General features: G+C 53.5%; 1 protein-coding gene across 6 annotated transcripts in view; it reads left to right on the forward strand.

Moving 5' to 3' along the window:
- CAMSAP1 (calmodulin regulated spectrin associated protein 1) overlaps window positions 1-21,039 on the forward strand; it is a 57,169-nt gene that overhangs the window by 28,409 nt on the left and 7,721 nt on the right. For 3 of the 6 annotated variants that reach the window (XR_004424622.1, XM_033122609.1, XM_033122610.1), the window contains 9 exons: window positions 1,075-1,155; window positions 2,056-2,091; window positions 4,640-4,781; window positions 11,975-12,114; window positions 12,205-12,301; window positions 16,140-16,287; window positions 16,726-16,817; window positions 17,318-17,402; window positions 18,054-20,391. Coding sequence is in view for 5 of the 6 variants with exons in the window: in XM_033122609.1 (XP_032978500.1) it covers window positions 1,075-1,155; window positions 2,056-2,091; window positions 4,640-4,781; window positions 11,975-12,114; window positions 12,205-12,301; window positions 16,140-16,287; window positions 16,726-16,817; window positions 17,318-17,402; window positions 18,054-20,391 (3,159 nt within the window). In the remaining variant the exon portion in view is untranslated. The remainder of the gene's footprint in view (window positions 1-1,074; window positions 1,156-2,055; window positions 2,092-4,639; window positions 4,782-11,974; window positions 12,115-12,204; window positions 12,302-16,139; window positions 16,288-16,725; window positions 16,818-17,317; window positions 17,403-18,053; window positions 20,392-21,039) is intronic. The other 3 variants (XM_033122613.1, XM_033122614.1, XM_033122612.1) reach the window with 2 other exon arrangements.

Here is a 21,039-nt window from a genome sequence, read left to right on the forward strand (position 1 = left end):
AGCTTTCTGTACCCTCTTATGTCAGTCTGTTTCTTCCTGGCCCTTTACTCACTGATGATTTTGTAACATTATGTATTGGTCCATTAGAAATTTTTTCGTTGAGTTGCATAGATTTTCCCCAGTGTTGTCACCTTTCAAAAATTACATTCATTTGTAACAGCTTTATATGATATCAGAGGGTAGTAGATTGGGGGAACGGGATTATCACTTTGTGAGAGGTATAAATGTCTAGTACATTGTACACCTGAAACTAATAAAAACAAAAATTACGTCATTAACATCACCAACAATCTAATGAGAAAATCCTTTCCATGTTAGGAAGCTATCTAGCTTAATTTTCCAAAGGCATTTTTTTATTCCCAACATTTTTTATGAAAAAATTGAAACGTGCAGAAAAGTTGAGTTACACAGAGAACACCCATGTACCCACCACCTAGATTTTACAATTAACATTGTACAATACTTGCTTTACCACTTAACCCATCCGTTTTTCTGTGTCTTCTAATTCATTTATTTTTAAATTTATATTGATTTTTCTTTTAAAAAACAACTTTTCAGCCTTCTTGATTTGAGTAGCCTGAGTTCATGTCTCTATTCATGTGTAATAATAAACAACCCACCTCTGTGCCTTTCATCTGTTGATAGCTTGCCCACGTTACCGTGCGTGCCAACCAGTGTTTTCCTCCATGGTATTATTTTATAATTGCAATTTTGATTTGACCTTTGAGTTGTTCATTCCAGGAGAGGGTACTTCAGTGTTGTGTTGGTATGGTCCGGGACTGTGGGAGCCCCCGTCAGGCTGTTTCATCAGCGGCCTTTGTGGATGGTGGCAGAGGACGGGCACCGGCTCTCTGCCGGCCGGAGGTGGGGGCACTGCTTGCAGGCGGGAGGTCTCCATACCGGGTCACACCGGTTGCAGGTCACGTGGGGTGCATATGTTTCCACTTACGTGTAATGGGCCCAGTAATACCTGTGTCTAAGAGAGTTAACAGGGAGGTGGGGTCTCTGGGTGGTGACATGGTGACCAGTGTGAGAAAGCAATTGCCTTCTTAATGCATTTTTCTTTTACTTTAGGTCAATCTTAAAATGAGAGAGATAACAGAGAAAGAAGTTAAGTTAAAACAGCAGTTACTGGAGAGTCCCGCTCATCAGAAGGTAAAGGGTGAACTGCAGTCTGCAAAGCACCAAGTTCATGTTGCTCCCCGTCGGAAAGGCCTGGGCCACGTCTACCACCTGCTTACTCTTTATTTTAGTTGTACTCACAAGGAAGGAGCAAGTCTCCTGCGCCCCGGCAGGCTGGCTCTGCGGCGCGGCACCTCTGTGGCAGTGGGAAAGGCAGCTTGCCGCCCTTTCTCCCTGGCAATGGGGGGGTCTTATATTTAACCTCGGGGGCGGGGGGGTGTTGGGAGGTATTGGGAAGCCTGAGGATGGGACATACAGGGCACTGGGAGTAGTTTCTAGAGGTCAGCAGTGAGGAGAACAGGTCCGGGAGGCTGCGTGGCATCGCGGGGGGCAGCACCACGCAGCCGATGGAGTGACGCACATGCTGTCTGTGCATTCGGTCATTTCCGTCCTTTCTTTCCCTGACATTACTATTTTTTACCAAGCACATATATGACTTGAACGTCTGCACGACGTGGCCTGGCTATGTCTGTGTTCTCCGGCGTCCTCTGGCTCCCTCCCTCCACTCTTGGACTGGGGGGGTGCCGTGGGCACCACCCCCGTGCCCGCTTTTGTTCCTTGTCCCTCAGATGGGCAAGACGATGCACTGAGCCCCTCCCGAGTTGCATTTGGCATCCGTCCTTTTTGGTGCACACCCTGTGCCGAGTTTCTGGAGTGTTCTTTGCCCCGCTGAGGCTAGTGTTGTAGAAGCGCCTGGGACCTTCCACTTCAGGCATCTGGTAACATAGAACGTCCAGGCCCACGGGCGCTGGACGGTGGGACTGCTCAGAGGGCACCTCACCTCGCGTGTAGACATGAAAGTGTGCAAACGCCCGTCCACACGTGGACCCACACGCTGATGCTCCTCTCCTGCCTTCCTCCCTTGCTTCTCAGCAGTCTCCCTCCAAGTGGTACTGGAAGTTAGTGCCTGTAAGTGACTCCGTGTGCGCCAGCCGCCATCCGCGCCATCCTGTTGCAATCACTTGCTTCCATTCAAACTAGCTCGCACCACCTGAACCTTTTCCTTTGTTTAAATGTCCTCCTTGCTATTGTTATTACGCTTTGTGCAGTGCGCGCGGTGACCTGATTCTGGCCTGAGAGGGCTTCATAACGTGGCGCTTTGGAGTTCTGAGTTGCATGTCAGAGCACAGAGTGGTCTGCCCGTTTCTTAGGGGATCTTACAGGTAGTCTTTGTGTTTCTCCTTGGGACACATCACTGTGTGATGAACGTGAATGTAAATGGTAGGATCTGTTCTCTGTTCTCATAGACACCAGGACCGACCGCTAAGCTCCTGGGTCGGTCCCGTGTCACCGTCCCTAGTGGTGTGAGTGAACGTGCCAGCTTGCAGTAACTGTAGCTTGGGGCGTCTGATCGGGAAGGTGGCTGCCCTGTAGGAGGGCGCCCGCTCATGCGGCAGGGAGGGCCTGTCCCTGCACGGTGGGAGAGGGCCATCCCCTTGCTCCGCCCCACGCAGGGGCCTGCGTCAGGTCAGCACAAGTACAGGCTTTCTAGAATCCAAGTTAACGTGAAGTGTGAGTTTTCCCATAAAAAGTAAGGTGAAAGGTGGTGATTTGCTTCTATGCTGTCACCCACTCTGGAAGCGAGAGTGTCATTTCCAAGTGCAGGTCTGGAGTTCAGGGCTTTGCAGACTCCATTAACCACTTGGATATGTTAAAATTTCTTCTCGTGAAGGAGAGACGAGGGATACAGCTGGGAGGGTGGACCCGTGTGAGGGGCACATGGTCTACTGGTAGCTCACGGTCAATTTTGCTTCTCTTTGAAATTTATTAACAACAAAGAAGAAAGCGTTTTTGTGAATATTTACATATCTTTCAACTTGAATCCTGAAGGCCAAAGAGCTAAATATTAAAAAGTTACGTGCTTTAGTGAGGACGTAGTAAAAAATTGAGCTGTCCTCTAGGAAGTAAGGTTTCAGATGAGAGTTTATAGCAACTGAAAGGTTGACCAAGAGCACTCAGGTTTCCTGTTAGCGCCTGATAGCCTTGCCTGTCGGGCTCCAGTGTCCCACAGGTAGGCTGATGAGGATGAGTATAGAAAGGTCTGGTCAGACGGCAGGTTCTGAGCTTTCACCATAACGCTCTATAGCCGAGAGGCTTAACAAACCCGACCGGAAGGTAATTACACAGCCCCCTGGGCCCTGTAGTTTGGTGTTTTCCCTGATTTGAAATTCACACCATCCATCTTCAATCGAGAAACCATTTGCTTTACTGCATGCTGTGCTCGGTCACTGTGTGTGCTGTCTGTCTGTCTGTCTGTCGTGTGGGAGCTGGCCTGGCGCATGCCTGCACACCTGCATGCTGGAGCCAGGACCTGCCGGGACAGTGGGCGTGTCCACGTCAGAGCCTGTGCTGCAGCCCGAGAAACAAGTTAAAGAGTTCAGCAAACGGATGTCAGGCACATGAGCTAAGCCTTAGTCCTGGTTTCAGAAGGATGCGTTAGACATGTTCTATACTAAATATCAGTATTGCTGATGCTACGCTCTGTGCTTATTGAGGTGACGGCTTGAAATTCTAGATTGCTGAGAGACCGTTTTTCTTTGGGTTGAACTCCTACAGCACTGAGAAATCCACAGTCGTCAATATAGACAGCTGGTTTTCTTCCTCTGATTTGTCTTGTGTATTTTCCTCCTCTGGAGAAAACGTGGCTGCAGGACACACCAGGTTTTAAAGCTGTCTTATGAAAATGCAGAAATGCAAGGGGATAGCGGGACGTTTGGGACACTCTCCTGTGCTGACTTCCCATCCCTCGACGGCCCGTGTGTCTGCACACACCTAAACTGACACCCAGTTGTGGGGGTGGCGCCGGGGGCTTGGGGCAGCACGACCTGTGCCCACGGTTTCCCCTGAAGGCGGAGTCCGGAGACGCTGAGAAAACAGGCATTTTACGTAGCACCTTGAATGCATCCAGGTTCCTGATGCTTCGTTGCACTTCTTAGACGGGCTGTTGATGTAGTAGACAACGTTTTGTCTAACCGGCTTTCGGAAATTTCTCAAATATATTATCAGTGCTCTTCTGTACTTGTGTTACTGGCCGAGGTGAGTGCTGATAACACTGAGACAAGTGACAGTAACGCGGGGTCTTCCCTGCTTAGGCTGTTCACCATTTAACTTGTTTCTCCTGTGTTTATAGTCTGTTGGCTTCTGGTAGTGTCTGTGCCTTCTGCCTCATTTCCTGTCTGGGCCACGGCTCTCTTGAGTGAGATGGCCCAGGGGTCATCAGCAGCTAGTTGTTGTCACCCCCCTGTACCCACGAAGCTCAGTTCCCTGGATCTTGACATATGTGTTTCAGGCAAAGTATGTGATCCAGACATTTGGAGCTTTTATCATGCGGTGGCTGCTGTTCTGAGCATTGTCCAGAGGGCATTGTGTTAATTCTAGATGTCACAGTCTGCCTGTGACATAGGTGGCAGTGAAGCACATCATGTGTAGAGACCGTTTTTCCTTTTATCAACTGCAGGTGCGCTACCGCCGAGAGCACCTGTCTGCGAGGCAGCCACCCTACTTCCCGTTGTTGGAGGATCTGATGAGAGATAGCAGCGATGGGGCCGCCCTCCTGGCCGTGGTCCACTACTACTGTCCCGAGCAGATGAGACTGGAGGGTGAGTGGCGTGGGCCTGGCACCACAGCCTGTGCTGGTGCCAGGAAGGAACCCTGAGCCCCGAGTACCACGGGGCTGCAGGCGTGAAGGTGCAAACATTTGAGACTGGTGTGCATGTGCTTAACCTGCTTTCTGTCTGATGAACAAATTGGACTTAGACAGTGTTTGGATAATGTGAGAAATATTTGTGACTTCACTTAAGTCTCAGAATGGTTAAGGTTTTGTTGGTCCTGCTACAATTGTTTTGAAACATCTGGAACTTAGTTTGGGGCTGGAAAACGAGTGCAGAATGCAGTCTGTTTACAGACCGTTTGTGAACGACCCTCCATGCTCTTTGGTGATGCCAGTGTGTGTCTGTAAGGCGCCCACAGTGACGTTTGTACAGGGCTGTGCAACAGGGATTCTGATGCAGGTTTTGCTAAGCACCCTCCTTCCTGAGGGAGGAAGACACCAGGCCCAGAGAATACCCAGAATACTACCCACACGTGAAATGGGAGGCTCTGGCACGGGTGGGGGTGGGGGTGAGCCGACGGTCCTGCTCCTGCTCCAAAGACACAAGTGCTGGGTTATATGGCTCCTGTAGACAAAACAGTTTTTAAAACATCGCTGAAGTCGAGAGAAGGAGAATCCGGGTTCCAGGAGAGGGTTTTTATGTTTCAGTGAAAACCCACGAATCACACGTGATCGCCCAGGGGCCTCTTGGGCCTGTGCTGCTCATCTGACCTTGGGCCTGTGTGGTTGGGAGCTGTGACCAGGACCCTGGGAAGGACCAGGAAAGCTCCAGATGCCAGCCAGGAACTAGGGAGCCTGGCTGAGGCTGCGGCCCTAGGGGCGGGGGTAGGCACCTTTCATGAGGAAAGAGAGCCGCCAGGCTGCGTCATGGGTGGGAGCCCCGGACTTGTGAAGCTCGTAGGTCCCACAGGAGTGGGCGCGGAGTTTTGCTGTGCAGGAAGACTGCCACGAGCCAGGGCATGCCAGATCCCCAGAGAACCCCGCCGCTGGAAGGTGGGCTCTGGGGAAAAGCCGAGCCACACGACGAGACAGCCTTCACCAGAGCCCTCAGATGCAACAGATAGATTTGGCTCCAAGACATCGGTGACAAAGGATATCTGAATGAGAACACAGTGTTTAATGTGACAAAGACAAAAAAGAAGAAATAGAAACCATGAGAAAGATGAGGGAATGGGAGTATTACCTGTCTCCTGGAGTTTTCTCTTGTCCTCAGCATCTTTTCTCGTGTTTTCATCCCTTTCCCCTCTTATTCTGGATGTTTTCTCAGTCTCCCTCCAGTTCACTGACCCAGGCAGCTCTTGCTGCAGTCGTGTCAGGCCGCTTCCAAGCGCTCCACTGGGGGTGGAAGACAAAGGGGGGGGCTAGGGGTGCGTAGTGATGCAGGACCTCGGGGACATGCAGTGTCAGAGCTCATCGCGTCTAGTGGCAGAACATCAACACCGAATTCCAGGGAGAAGTGAAGCGCCACACACAAGCGGGTTGAGGAGGAGGTAAGGGGCAGTGCGGCCGTGAGTGTGGCACAGGCGTGGTCCAGGCACCCGCTGTTCCTGAGCACCTTTAGAGTAAGTGAAGGTGGACGTAGTTACACAACTGGCCTCCATTGAGGCCACAGAGGAAACCTCAGCAGGTTGCAGGGAGTTGATAGTCTCCGCTCAACACAGGGAAACATGAAACCAGTGACAAAACCATGCACCTGCTTTCTCCAGACCTGACGTCGCTAATGTTTAGAAACCAAAGAAGACACCTCGCGGATCAAAGTAGAAAGCGACGTGGAGTTTTCTAGTAAGAGCTCTCCAAGGGTAGGGATTTTTATCTCTCTTCTTCACTGGTACATCCCAGCCATCTGCCATCTAAAGTCGTGTTTGGGACAAGTCGGTGAATAAATGAGTGAACGACATCCTTGTGAGAGCTTGTGGGCTGCAGCTCAGTGTGGTTGAGAAAAGGAAACTCAGTGTGTATTCTGGAAGGAAGGAATTTTACAGTTATGAACTGGCTTACCCTCAGTGGGTCAGGAGAGAACATGGACGTGAGCCCCAGAAAGTCAGAGGAAGGGAAATGCCAAAGAGTGAGTGGGCACCTGTGTCCTCTGGTCAGACAGAGTCCGCCCGCACCAGGGGAAGGACCCGAATCTCTCTGGTTTCTGGGCAGCAGCACCTAGTGAGGGTTCGGGATGAGGAGAGGCCAGTGGCTCACTCCCGGAGGGTCCCAGGAAGGCTCCAGCGGGCCTGCCACGGACGTGCCACAGGCATGGGGCAGTTGGGCTGGAGAGCAGCGAGAGCCTAGGTCCCTTTGCCCCTTCAGACAATGATGACACCTCTCCATACACACTCAGGAGATTGGGGGGAGACGGGCTCTGTTCTCAGACCCCACACATATCAGGGATGAGGTGACGCCGGGAAGTCAGGCTTTGTGGAGACCGGCTCTCGTCCCCGTTCGCCCGCCCAGGAAGCCGCCTTCCCTGACTTGGCTCCATAATGCTGACCTGCCTTTGGGGCCCAGGGACCAGGGATGGGTTCTCTGCAGAAGCTGGCCTCTGGCTTCGGCAAACGCCCCCGCGCCACTGCCATGTCCTTAGCAGCCAACTGGCTCCCCGCCCAGTCCCCTGTCACGAAGCCCCCTTACTGCCTCACTCTTCACTCTGGTCTGCTGAAGATCTGACACTGGAGGAAAGCCACCGTCCTGAATGGGAAGCCCGATGGACCGAGCCCTGCGGGCGGGCAGGAGCAAATGCTGGTGGGGAGAGCACCGGGCATTTGTGCCCAGGGCCCAGCTGCTGGAAGAGGCTGGGCCAGATGTTAGTGTGTGCAGGGTGTGTTCTTACTGACATGAAGAATTCACAAGGGCTAGGTGACAGGAAGTGCTAGGCCCACCTGGTGGCTGGTGTGATTGATGAAGGGCCACAGCTGAGCATGTGACAGCAGCTCCAGAACTCCTGGGACAGAGCGGCCACAGGACGGGGAGTCCAGACAGCGGCTCCCGTGCCTCCCAGTCCCGGGGAGAGCGGTTCCCCGCAGAGTGCCTGATCGTCTGGGGTAGGGGGGAGGCTGGTTCAGAGCGCCCCATGGGGAAAGGTACAGCCGCGGCCTTCCTGAGTGGGTGTCAGAGCGCACTGCAGGCGCACTCCCCACACAGAGGCACAGGCCGGAGGGCACCGGGGCAGCCAGGGAGGAGGCAGAGGGGTGTTCAAACAAAGGACGTGGAAAAATGAGGCGAGTATTAAATCCAGGATAAACGGAACACCATCAGCTCAGCAGCAGAAATAGTTTCATGGTGATGCGAGACTCAGCTGGATTTAACCACACACACTGCCCTCTGACCCCGCAGGAGGGCCACGTGGGCCCTGCTCATCCTCTGCTCTGAATGCACTTCACAGGTGGTGGCCCTCAGGGGCGGGCTGGACAGAGGTGCTTGCAGGCCAGACGCAGAGGGTGGCAGGTGGCGGTAGGCTGGCCAGAGAATTGCTGTTTTGCTCAACAAGCTCCTTTTTAAAGACTTTTTATGTACTTTGTTAAAAGTTAAAAGAAAATTTTTAGGTCAATTCAATAGCAAAAATTAATAGACATTTCAGAAATTTTAAATGTATAGAACTAAAGCCATTCTTGTAAAGGATTACTGAAATAGTCGTCTGGAAAGACTGATCAAGAAAAGATGGCAAAAACAAAGAATAGAGTAGCTGAGAAAATTAAATACAGATCTAGTGGACACTGAAATAAATACTAAGGAAAATACTGAAAATACTGTAGGCCATATATATTTGAAATGTTAGATGAAGTGGACAGTTTTCTGTGGAACCAAGAAAAGATGAGAAACCTAAGTGGACCTGTAATTGCAGGATGCATGGACTCGGCTTTCAGAACATGACCCCATGTCCCCGCAGGCGGGCTGTTCACCGGACGTCAGACAGAGCAGCTCTGTCCGCCTGCCCTGCCCGCTCCTATGAGCTCTTAGAATGTTGTGAACGAAATGAGCTGTTCGTAATGCTTGTGAGTAAACTCAGCAAAGGTAGAAGACCCCTGGGAGAAACGGAACTTTTCTGTAGTACTTGGGAGAGGACTTGAACCGTATGCTGAGATGCCAAGAGTAGTATAAAATTGTAATTTTCCCAGGTCATACATTTATTGCCAGTCCAGTAAATAATTGTCTTGTTTCAGAAATTGACACAGTAATGTAAAAAATGCGTGTAAAGGGTAAAGGCCAAAGGGACAAAACTAATGTTTGTAGCATTTTATTTTGATTTGTTTGAATTTACAGAGGAGTATACAAAGAATTCCTGCATACTTTCACCCAGATTTTTCAGTCGTTACGTTTTGTCACGTTTGTGTTATATTTCTTGGTCTCTGACCCATTTGAGAGTACCTTGGAGAACAAAGCGAGGACCAGGAAGCTTAACAGTGGTGCGACACTAATCTGGTCGTGTCTGGATTTTGTCAGCTGTCCCGGGGATGTCCTCCACCCCGGGTGCCCCCGTGCAGGCGCTGGCCCAGCACGCTCACCAGTCGTCAGCTTTCTGGTTCCCGGGATCTGGACGGAGCCCCTTCCCAGCCCTCCTGTGTCTTTCTTGAGGAGTACACGCCACTTAGTTTGGTGAATGTCCTTTGTTCAGTGTTTCCTCCTGATGAGATTCAGGGTGTGCAGTTTCAGTAAGGATGCCGCAGAAGTGACGTGTCCTTCCAGTGCATCTGATTGGGGACCTGATGGCAGTGCACCCAAGACACCAGCTTTGGTCCTTTGGTTCAGGTGACAGGTGATGGGTTTCTCCACTCTGAGATCACTAATTTTCCTTTGTAATTAACGAGTAATTGGGGCGAGACGCTGTGACACTAACTTCCTGTTTCTCATGAAGCATCTGCCCACTAGTGTTACCACCATCCGTTGGGAGCATGTGCACCGCCTCTCCTCCTACATCTGTCACTTGGCCATCTGCTGCAGGGGAGCGCCTTCTCTGCGTATGCCTGTGATTGGTCTTAGATGGCCTCAGGGGTTCCAGTTTTATTCAGCAGATTATAATCCATCGTGTTCATTATTCTCTTCCTTCGATTGTTCCAGATTTCGGGCAGGCTGATTTTCAAGAATAAGAGGGCGGGGTCCTCGCTGTACAAAGACTACGCTGCGTTTAACTGCGTGGGCTGGACCAGTGTGGTTGGGGCTCAGGAGTAGTCAGTGGTCCAGGGGAGCTGTGCAGAGAAGCCCTGACAGTGACTGTGGAGGGAACCCAGGGCCTGTGGGGTGGCCCACGGGTGCTGCTAGGGTGAGGGTCCTGGCCGGGTCAGAATGTGGGGCCGCATGGCCACGTGTATGGGGACAGCGCACTGAGACAGCAACAGCCCTGCCCCGCGTGAAAGACCTGACGTACTTGTACGATGGTGGTGTTGGGACGGATTGCCTACATTACAAAAAAGCACAGATAATAGAAAAGACCCTGATATTTAACCAGTTTTTATTTATTGGAACATCAGCAAATAAAATTAAGGGATATAACTGTATTCATGAAAAAGTATTTGCAACAAATGTAAGTTGTCAAAGGACCCGCCACAGTCCTTCTGTAACCGTAACGTGAAGAATTCCTGCAGATCAGTAAGGAAAAGATGAACAACCCAGAGACACAGGAATAGGTTTTGCACAGAATAGGAATCAAGTGACAGCACACCCATGACCAGGGACACGTTTCACAGCCGTGTGTGTGTATGGTGGGGGGCCGAGGGGGAACCAAGCTCCAGAATCCCGGTGGGTTGTCCTGGCGTGAGGCGTGTGCGGGTGCAGAGAGCATTTTTCGTGACCATGAAAATTGCGATACCGCGTGGCCATTCACATGAGTGACTGACGTCTGTGCGCACCAACGGAGGTCTGTGTACAGACGTAACACTGAGTTCAGGAAGAAAACGGGTTGCACACGAGGCGTAGTTTGTTGTCATGAATGTATATTTAAGAAGCCAAGTCAGCAGTGTCCTGTTTCTGGGCACCTCACTAAGGGACAGACACAGGCCGAGTGTGATGAAAACACTGACCCCGCATGGAAGAGTCACGCGGCCCTGGGGGAGCAGCTGGCCACCTGGTGGGGGCTGGTCTCCTGCACCGTGTGTGGTGCTTCTTACTGGAAGAAAGTCTGAATCATATAAGGGCTGACGTTACCATTCCATCTGGGTACAGGTACCTGGGCGGCTGATTGTTTACATTTGTGATGGTTTGTGATCAGAACTTGAAAGAAATATTTCTCAGTAATAGCAGCATGCACAGTCGGTCATCTTCTAACGGGTCTCTGAGACTTCCTGGTCCCGGACGCCGTCTAGGACAGAACTCAGTGAGGCGGGCTTGTGCAGGTTTCTAAACCCTCAGAAATGGCTTCTTAGAAATCAAGTTAATTTCTATTTCGCAAAACCCTTTGTCATTATCTGTCTGCCTTATCTGTCTACTTACAGGCCAAATTAACTTAAGTCATCAGTACAGCTACTTCTCCTTCAGTCCTGAGCTATGTTTAGTTCTAGTGCTTCCTGTCTGAGAGCAGTTGTCCCCCTGCCCCGCCCCCAAAGGGCATCATGCTCAAGGGATGGCGTTTTCGTGGCCCCCGGACGCCTGTGCTGGGATTGGCCAATCGAGCCCTGTGGAGCACCCTGAACTGGAAAGCTGTCTGGCCCCAGAGGGTGATCGCCCCAGTCCCCCATCTCTTTTCCCGGAGGGATACCCCGGCACGCACCGTGGCCTGAATTCGTGATTTGTACTCTTTCTGTATTACTCTTTGGATAAGCCTGGCTTTTCTGATTTTATCCCTCCTGCAGCCCTGCAAGGAACCTTATCAGGGGATTTCTGATGGGTAAAGAAACTCGGCGAAACATTAACTAGCTTGAGGCGGCCAGTCCTTTCATAAACTGGAAGGCGGTTGTTACTGTCCGTTTTGGAAGCCCAGTCTTAAAATCCCATGATTTCTGTTACGCTTTTTAGATGTTAACAGTTAAATTCAAATCTCGGACACTTCTCAGATCTTTTTCTCCAGCGTTTTCTTTCTGTATTTACTGTTACTTATAGTACTTATTGTAATGTTTAAATCTCTTAATGTTACTACTTTTTAAAATACCACCACTGTCTTCATTTAAAAATGTGTTTCAGTTCAGAGTTTATATTTATGTACATACACTTATGAAGCAGAATATCTTTATAATAAATTGTAGTTTTCTTTTTATCTATTAGATATATGCTTGAAGGAGGTAACATCGATGGCTGACAGTCTATATAACATTCGGCTTCTGAGAGAATTCTCAAATGAATATCTTAACAAATGCTTTTATCTCACCTTAGAAGATATGCTGTATGCTCCCTTAGTGTTGAAGGTAATAATGAATTATTAAACACACATTTTTAAAACCGTGTGTGAATAAGCTCCTTACCATGTCCTTGGCTTTTTTGTTTTTTTCTTCTAGCCGAACGTTATGGTTTTTATTGCTGAACTCTTCTGGTGGTTTGAGAATGTCAGACCAGATTTTGTTCAACCCAGGGACGTGCAGGAACTGAAAGATGGTGAGTGACGAACTTCGGTGAATTGCTAGCTGTTTCCTCTGAGAGCTTTTCAGTACTCGGGTGTCCTTAACCGGTTCCTAACTTTCTGTACAGCAGTGCTGTCTGTTTCAGTTTGAATGGTTTCTCTGGGGAGGAGAGACCTGTGTCGTATCCTGGCTGCCCGCCTGGGGCCCGTCCCTGCAGGAGCTTTTCCAGACTGCACAGCCCTGGGACCGTCCTCACCACACAACAAGCACCCAAGGGGCAGCGGGGTTCTGATGGACGCGCTTGGCAGCAAGTGAACCCGATGGGTCTGGGGGCCGTTCTCACCCTCCACAGCTCTTACTTTCTGTCCCTCAAACAAGGCAGAAAACATCTGTGTTGACCAGATTAAGACCTTTTTTTCATTAAAAAGTAAAACAAATCAACTGGCTCCAAGGGCTACCTGGCACCTAGAATGTGCAGAAAGCTCATTCATATCCACGAGTGAAAGAAAACCCAACAGAAGAATGAGCAGAAGACCTGACCAGATCCTTCGTGAAAGTGGGCTCCACATGCCCCTCCGAGTCCTGGAGGCGCGGGGCTTCGCTGCTGGTCCCACCGAAGCTGTGTAGACACCCCCACCAGGTGGCGGGCCGGCTGGGCCGCTGGTGAGGGTGTGCTCCTCCCCTGGTCCCCAGCTCGGGCACCTCCATGTCTCCCCAAGCCAGAAGGGCCATCGGCCTGTTCCCCGCATCTGGTACCCACAGGTGTCCCGAGAGGTCACCTCGCTGCCTGTTCACCTCGGACCCCAGTGCTTTCCCAGGAGTGTGACTCCCTCCGTCATGGTCATTCCCTGAGCAGGACGCTGTGGGGCAGGCACTGGGGCTGTAGCAGGCACCCGGGAAGGCAGCGTGGGGAGCCACACAGCGCTGTGGGCGGGGCCGCCACGCCTGCAGTGTCTTGTTGGCAACCTCTCCTTGCAGTGGAAATGCCCAGGAAGCAGCTGTGGTGCCACTCATTCTGGGCTGGGCATGACCCACAGGTCTCGTGGTCACGGGCCCACTGTGCACTTCCCTCTGTAAGGCGTGTCCCCATCTGCGGGGTCCATGCAGCCCGGCCACGCGCTCTCTGAGCTGCTGGCCAGTGGGGTGGCTGGCCCGGGTCCGGAAAGGCACACGTGAAGCAGAGTATGTGTCTGTCTGACCAAAGTGGTTGCTGGCCCTCCCCGAGGGCCCAGTGAAGCTGACAACCACCAAGTGGCCAGCGGGCCCCTTGGAGACTGCGTGCCGGGGCCTTGGCATTGGCCCCGGGCAGCCTGGTGGGTGGGAGTCTGTGTCCTCCACTCCCATGCGTAGGTTCATCCCTGCCTCTGGCCACTTCACGCGTGTGCCCATTGTTCCATGGCGGTGGCTGATGACAGGCTGGCTGGTAGCAACCAGCAGCATCTGTCTGCAAACTTCAGTCGGCCGTCTGTTAGCCGCCTCAGGCCGGAGCCGAGGGCATGCTGGTGCCAGGGTCCTGGATGACATGCGGCTGGCAGCCCCCACAGGCTCGGCGCCAGGTCCCTCGTCTGTCAGAGATGAGGGGCGAGCTCTCCCCTGTGCCTGGCGGCGTCTGGCAGGACTCCGCTCGGGACGCACGCTCACTAGGTGTGCGGTGAGCCACGGCCCGTGACGCCAGGGCTGTAGTGGGAAGGTGTGTGGGTCTTTGGGGCCACAGCATGGCCTGCCCCAGAATCCAGGGTGCTGCTCTGTGCTTCTCCCACTGGGACTGGCCTCAGAGCACGCGGCCCTTCTCCCCACTGACAGCTGCCGTGCCAGGTCTGCTGGGCTGTGTGGCCCGCCCTGTGGACGAGCCCTTCCTACTCGGTCCCCATTCACAGCCCCCGTGTCATTCACTGGAGCGGTGCCCCACGTGTGCAGTGTGCCACCTCCAGACCCGCCTCCCAGTGACAGGTGGGATGCAGACGTGTTTGTGTTTTACTTTGGGTGCCATGACCTGGTGTGCCCCTAAAACCGTCACTGGTGTGGCAAGACCCGGAGTCTCCACCTAGGTGTGGCGTGGCTGGGCCTCTGCTGAGGGTCTCAGGCCAAACAAAGGTGTCGTTCTTGTCTGGAGGCTGCCTCCAAGCTTGTCATTGGCGTTTATCAGATTGAGGTCCCCATTTCTGCACCGGGTCACGGGCCACTCGCTGTGTCCTGGAGGTCGGATGTTTGGCAGGACATGGTTCTCATTTACCATCTGGGGGGCAGTTTTTAAGGCTCTCCTCGGCAGAGCCAACACCCAGTGTGGCTGGTGCACCAGCCACCAACTACATTTATCCTGGCCTGTGGGTGCACTGGACCTTGGCCGGGCCTTCCCTCCCCCACCCGAATGGGCCACGATGACACTTGGGGCCTCTGGGTATCGATGCCAGCTCCCTCTCCCTAGCGCGCAGGCCTCTGAGTAGAGGTGTATGTCCCTGTGGGGCAGGCTTGGGTCGCTGCCGTGGACTCCTTTCCAGGCAGTTGGCTCAGGCACAACCAGTTCGGGCCCAGAGACAGCTTGGAATAGGGACTTCCTGGGGATGGCTGCCGTCCGTTTGCCCCTGGGGAAGCTGTGTTCCGTTCTTGTTCCACAGCTCTGCTGCCCCGCCTGGTGGCTGCCCTTCCGCCTGGCGCCTCATCACAGGCACTGTGTCCACGTGGATTCTGCGGGCTCACGCAGCCGCCCGGCCCTCGGGGGCAGTGACACAGGCCCTGTGTGCTGCCACTGGCCCCCACCTCGCTCTGCCTCCTCGGCTCTGCACACGCCACGTAGTCTTCGTGGCTCCCCTCGCTTAGCGAGGGCCCTGCTTTTAGTTGTGCGCGCAGCTTGCCTGGTCGCTTCTGCATGGGTCTCCAGAGCCCTCCCGAATCGGACCTGCTGGCTGCCCCAGGTGGCCCCTTCCTCCTGTCAGGCCCAGCCATGCTGGTAGGCCTGGTGGCGGGGGGCGGGTGGCCAGGTCCTGCAGGGCACATGCCATCTTGCGGGAGGCCTGTGAGGTCTCCAAGCCTGGGGGCCGGGGGCTCTCCACAGGGAGGGGTCTACAGAGTCCCAGGGAGTCAAGGAATTTGAGCTTTTCGAGGTGCAGAAGTCTCTGTCCTGTGTGTCAGGATTGGCATAGCAGCCTCCACAGCCAGCTTCTCTGCCCATGGGGCCTGGGCCTGGCCCCGGCTGCCCGCCACACCCTCTGTCCTCCGCTCTCACGGCGGCACTTGGCCACCTCTCGCTGTCTCAGCCTTTCCTTCCCTGTCTCCTCGCTCTCCAGTGGGCTCGGGCAGCCACCCAGCCTGTCGTTCCGGGAGCTCCTCCCCACGTTCACGTCACCTTAGCTACTGTGTCCCCCACAGTGGACTGCCCCCCAGGCCAGGGCTATCTGGGCTCCAGCTGCCAAGCTGCTGGCTCCTTGTTGCCAGTTGGCCGGGGAGGGTCTAGCCCGAATCCAGCTCCTGCTGCCTTGGACTAGCCCTGGCACCACGTCTCGGGCCAGCTCTGGGGAGCAGCCTGAGAGATGGGGTCCCTGTTCAAGACTGAGCTGAAGTGACTGCTGGGGTGGCTGCTCACACACTGGGGGCTCCCCGTGGCCGTCAGAAGTGCTCCAGGTGCCTGCAGCTCTCCTTACCTACTCAGGCCGTGCCCTAACGTTGGTACTCACTTTGCTGAGATATTCGTAGTACTCGTTAGTACAGAGCACATTTGTTGAACTAGAAACCAGGTTTTTGGGAGAAGTTTGGTTGCAGGTAAAACTTGTATTTTTAGTGCTTATAAAAGCTGTAGGGTTTTTTTTAGATGCTTCTTGCTAATGTAAGTGACTGTAAATAACGTAAACATTTCTGTAAAATTGCTATTTCTGCAGCTAAAACAGTGTCACACCAAAAAAGCAGTCGGCCCCCTGTTCCCATCTCCAACGCCACCAAGCGCAGCTTCCTGGGCGGCCCCACAGCAGCGAGCCCGGCCGAGCTGCAGCCCCCTGCCCACCTGCCTGCCGAGGAGGCGGAACACCTGTGAGTCTGTCTGCTCGCGCAGCTGTCACCGTCCTGGTTCCCCTCCTCGTTAGTGTCCAGTTTTAATTGACGTTACCTCTTGAAAGTACCGGAGTCGGAAGTGAGAGGTTTTCCTCCCGCACCCCCCTCTGGCCCCTGCACCCCCCCGAGAAAAATAACTTGGATTTTGCTGTTAGAATTTGGAACTTGTTTTATTATAAATTGTAACCAGAAGTCAGCATGTCCCCTTGTTGCAGTTTTTGGTTATTTATCCCAAGTTTGAAATTCTTGGTACTATTTTGGTTCATTTTTATAATAATTAATTTTTCCCAAAGAACCTATGAATTTCTCACAGATGAGTGTGAATTCGTGAGACTGTCTGTAGTTCCTTTTACGTTGGCTTTTGAACTTGAAGATTGCTAACTAGGTGATTTTCTCTCCCATTCTTTTTCCATCTAGGGGCAAGGGCGCTTCTGCCTTTAGCCCATCGCATCCTTTATTGCCTTTGAGGCAGAAGCAGCAGAAGACAGTGCAGGGAGAGGACCCCCCCGGTAGGAACGCCCTTTCCACTTTCTCTATCCTCCTCCTCAGTTCTTCTCACGGTAGTTCATCAGAGCAACAGTTCTCAAAATTAAACTCTTACTATGACGTGATAATTTGAGTTAAGACTAACTATGGCATCATAAATTTCAATTTGTATTGATGTACCTTAGTATTTATAGTCTTTATAGTGGAAATGTCATTAAAATCTAGTAAATTATATGAAGTATACAGAAAATGCTGTGTTGTACTCTTGCAAGAACTTAACATGTGTTGATGACATTCCCTGAGAGTCCTGATTATTTCATTTCATGGTGTGGACTGAATACTGTTGAATTGCACATTACTTACTATTGATATTATTGAAAATTAGGTTGTGATTATCTGCTTTCCTTGAATGGGTGTGAGTTATGATGCGTTTCCTTGAGAAATGGTTTTTGTGTTGAGTTACACGTGATCTAAAGTTGGTTACTTAACGCTGAACACATGTACTGTTTCCTTCAATCACCAGATCAGCGACACCGATCTAATTCTTTAACCCGAGTGGATGGTCAGCCACGGGGGATAGCAGTAGCATGGCCGGAAAAAAAAACCAGGTAAACTGTCTACATTTCAAATAAGTTTCCGATTAAAATGTCGTTAGACTAGCAGCAGCTGTCCTGATGCAGACCGGCACCCCTGGGGCCCCCCGAGGTCCTTCCAGTGGCCCATGGGCCAGAATACGCCGCCGTGTTATCTGCGTCTCTGCTCCTCTCTCAAGCAGAGGACACCCATGACGTGTGTTGTGGCAGCAGATCAGGAGTCACAGTGAGACAAGAACCCAGCCAGGTAGTGGAGAGATTTGCGGAAGTGCCAAGTAACGCCGACTCGTCTCTCCATTAACTTCCTCATTTTAGAAAATATGGACTTTTTTCACGTGATAGGTTTTTTTATTGCATTTTTTAATCAGTGTTTTTAAAATGTCTTGGCTTTCATTTTCAGTATGGTAAATATTGATTAATATTGATAACTATAATAAGTAAAAGCTCTTCTCAGTAATTTTTAAGGTGTAAAGGGGTCCCGGGAGCAAAATGTTTGAGAACTGCTGAACTGAAATCACCTGTGGTTTTCTTCTGCCCACAAAAAGGGTTTTACTCTCCATAGTTAAGATTCGCGTTCTCTTGTCATAACTGGTGTTGGTGTCACTGTTGGTGTCGCCTCTCGTGTAGATAGCGACGTGTCCAATGGGCTTCTTTCCCACATTGCAGGCCTGTGTCAGCGGCGCCCTTTGCTGTCCATCCTGCTACGAGCTACGACACAGACGCCGGCTCTGGCGACAGCATCAGCCTGGCCCGCTCCATCAGCAAGGACAGTTTGGCATCCAACATCATTACCCTGACCCCACAGAACCAGCCGCACCCTGCAACCCCAAAGGCGCCTGGAAAAAGCCTCCTGAACAATGTGGACATTGAGGACGAGGACGAAGAGCTCGTGGCCATCGTTAGGGTGGGAGGGGCTCCCCACGGCAGTGACCCAGGCCCCACAGGTGCCAGGTCTCCCCCGAGGCTGGCAGACACGTTAGACAGTAAGCCTGACAGTTTCTTCTTGGAGCCGTTGATGCCGGCCGTCCTGCGGCCGGCCAAAGAGAAGCAGACGGTTACCAAGGAGGACGAGTACGGAGAAGGGCGGCCAAGGACCTGCGCGTCCAGGAGGCCCGGCGAGGCCCACCTGCCTCTGGGGCGGAGGAAGGTGCCCAGCAGCCACGGCGGCCGCGACTTGAATAGGACTTTTACCCCGATCTGCTCAGAACCCCCTGTGGGTGCGGCCCCTGCGTCCTTGGAGGCCGGGGACGCCCGCAGCAGTGCTTTCGATCCGCTGTCTCAGGGACAGTCTGCTGACGGCTTCTTTCTTCACGTGGCCGGAGTGGACGAGGACTCGGAGGGCAGGCTCTGCGTCGGCCATGTGAGAAGCCCCCGCGCCCATGACCCAGAGCCATGGACGCTCCTGAGGCAGGACTCCGACTCGGACGTCGCTGACTTCGACGAAGCTGAGCCCGATTTCGTCGGCGACGACCACCCCGTGCCGACCGCTGCGTATGGCGGCGAGGAGGAGTCAGCCAAGCTGCAGGCCGACATGAGGGTGAAAGAGCATGAGGATAAGGACGACGCCAGCGGCCGCTCCAGCCCCGGCCTGAGCACCGTCTCTCAGGCCAGCAGCGTCTCCGTGGCCAGTGGGAGCGTGAAGATGACCAGCTTCGCGGAGAGGAAGCTCCAGAGGCTCAACAGCTGTGAGACCAAGTCCAGCACGAGCAGCTCCCAGAAGACCACGCCCGACGCCTCGGAGAGCTGCCCGCCCCCTCTCACCACGTGGAGGCAGAAGCGAGAGCAGAGCCCTGGGCCACAGGGCCGCGACCACGCCAGCCTGCTAGCCTCTGAGCTGGTCCGGCTGCACATGCAGCTGGAGGAGAAGCGCAGGGCCATCGAGGCGCAGAAGAAGGAGATGGAGGCGCTGTCCGCCCGGCAGCGGCTCCGGCTGGGGAAGGCGGCCTTCCTGCACGTGGTCAAGAAGGGCAAGGCAGAGGCGGCCCCCCAGCCGCTGAAGCCGGGGCTTGTGGCGAGGGAGGGTCCCCAGCACAACGGCGAGGACTTCGGTGGGAGCGCGTCCAGAACAGAGGAGTTTCTGGTCAAGGAGCAGCAGCGAGATGTGAGCGAGTGTCAGGATGGGGACCGGGAAAGCCTGGTTTTCCTTCAGCAGCACAGAGCCCGAGACACCGCACTGCACGGGCTGGAGAAGAGCAGAGCACTCTCTGCCGCCCTTTTGGGGGATGCGGGCGAGGTGGCCGACGTGGGCGAGTGCGACCTTTCCATCGAGAAGCTGAACGAGACCATCAGCACGCTGCAGCAGGCCATCCTGAAGATTTCCCAGCAGCAGGAGCAGCTGCTCCTCAAGTCCCCTGCAGTGCCAGCTCCAGGCTCCAGAAACAACTGCCAGGACCAGAAGGTCAAGGCGGGCATCCACTTCGTGGAGCCGCTCTCTCCGCCGGGGGTGCCGGGCCCCCGCAGACCTCCCCGTCTCGGTCAGGGGCGCAGCTCCCGCCCGGGAAGGCCAGCTGAGCTGAAGGTTGCAAAAGACAGGCAGCAGGGTTCATCCCGAAGCAAGACCCCGACCCCCAGTGTGGAGGCCCTGCCCCATGGACGGCCTTTCCCGCCGAGGACGCCCTCTGACCCCGGCTGGGACGCAGACCCCACCAGTGATCCTCACGAGAAGTGCTTCTTCGACACTTACCGGCTGCACGATGAGAACAACCAGCGGGCGTTGGTCCTGTCATCTTCCAAAGACGCCAACGTTCTGTCAGAACAAATGAGCTTCAGAGAAGTTCTGGAGAGCAGTGTGAAGGAGGCCGGGCTCAGTGCCCCCGGGGGTGCGGTCTTGGGAAAGGAGGACGTCCTCGGGGATGGGCCCCCCAGGAACAAGGCCAGCCTCATTGAGGTGGACCTGTCGGACCTGAAGGCCCCTGACGAGGACGGACAGACAGAGGGCCACGAGAGCGCGGTGGACCTCGGCGGTGAGGGTGACCAGAAGCTGGGGGTCGGCTTCTTCTTCAAGGTAAATGGCTGGGAGTGTGGTGGCAAGTGGTGGCCAGGTGGTCACTTCGTCCTGGTGGTGAGGGCGTTACCGGAGCCCGGCTGAAGCCGCCGTGTCTGTCAGGACAGCCCCAGGCGAGTGTGGCTATGGGGGCCCTGGACCGCCAGCTCCCAGTAGCTTCGTGGCTCACAAAGTACTCGTTTTCTTTTGATGGTTTTCTAATCCTTTTAAAATGTGAAGACAATCTTAGCTTACAGGCTCCACAGAAACGGGTGCTGGGCCAAAGTGTGCTGAGCCTGCTACGGGTCTGGATGGCTGCAGAAACGTTGAGAAACGTTTCTGATTCTGGTGGTGCCTCACTTGTCCTTTTTCTTAGGGGAAAAAGGAAAATGAGCTGTGAGCAGTTCTCTTCTGTTCTAGTAGTGGCTCCTTCCTCCTGGCAGTTATGCAGGTGGTGCCATAAGTACAGTCATCTCGTTTATCTTAGCAAGACAGCTCACTTTACGTGGCGTCAGTGCCTTTCAGAGATGGACAAACGAGTCCGTGGGTGTTGGCCCACCTGTGGCAGCACGCTCAGTTTTTGAGGCGAGCTGAACCCAGGGCAGACCTTTGCAAAGTCGACAGGCTCTATGAACGCTTTCTCAGTGGTGTGGTGTCTTCTGTGTATGT

The sequence above is a fragment of the Rhinolophus ferrumequinum genome, chromosome 12 (genome assembly GCF_004115265.2).
Source record: "Rhinolophus ferrumequinum isolate MPI-CBG mRhiFer1 chromosome 12, mRhiFer1_v1.p, whole genome shotgun sequence".
Taxonomy (NCBI): domain Eukaryota; kingdom Metazoa; phylum Chordata; class Mammalia; order Chiroptera; family Rhinolophidae; genus Rhinolophus; species Rhinolophus ferrumequinum.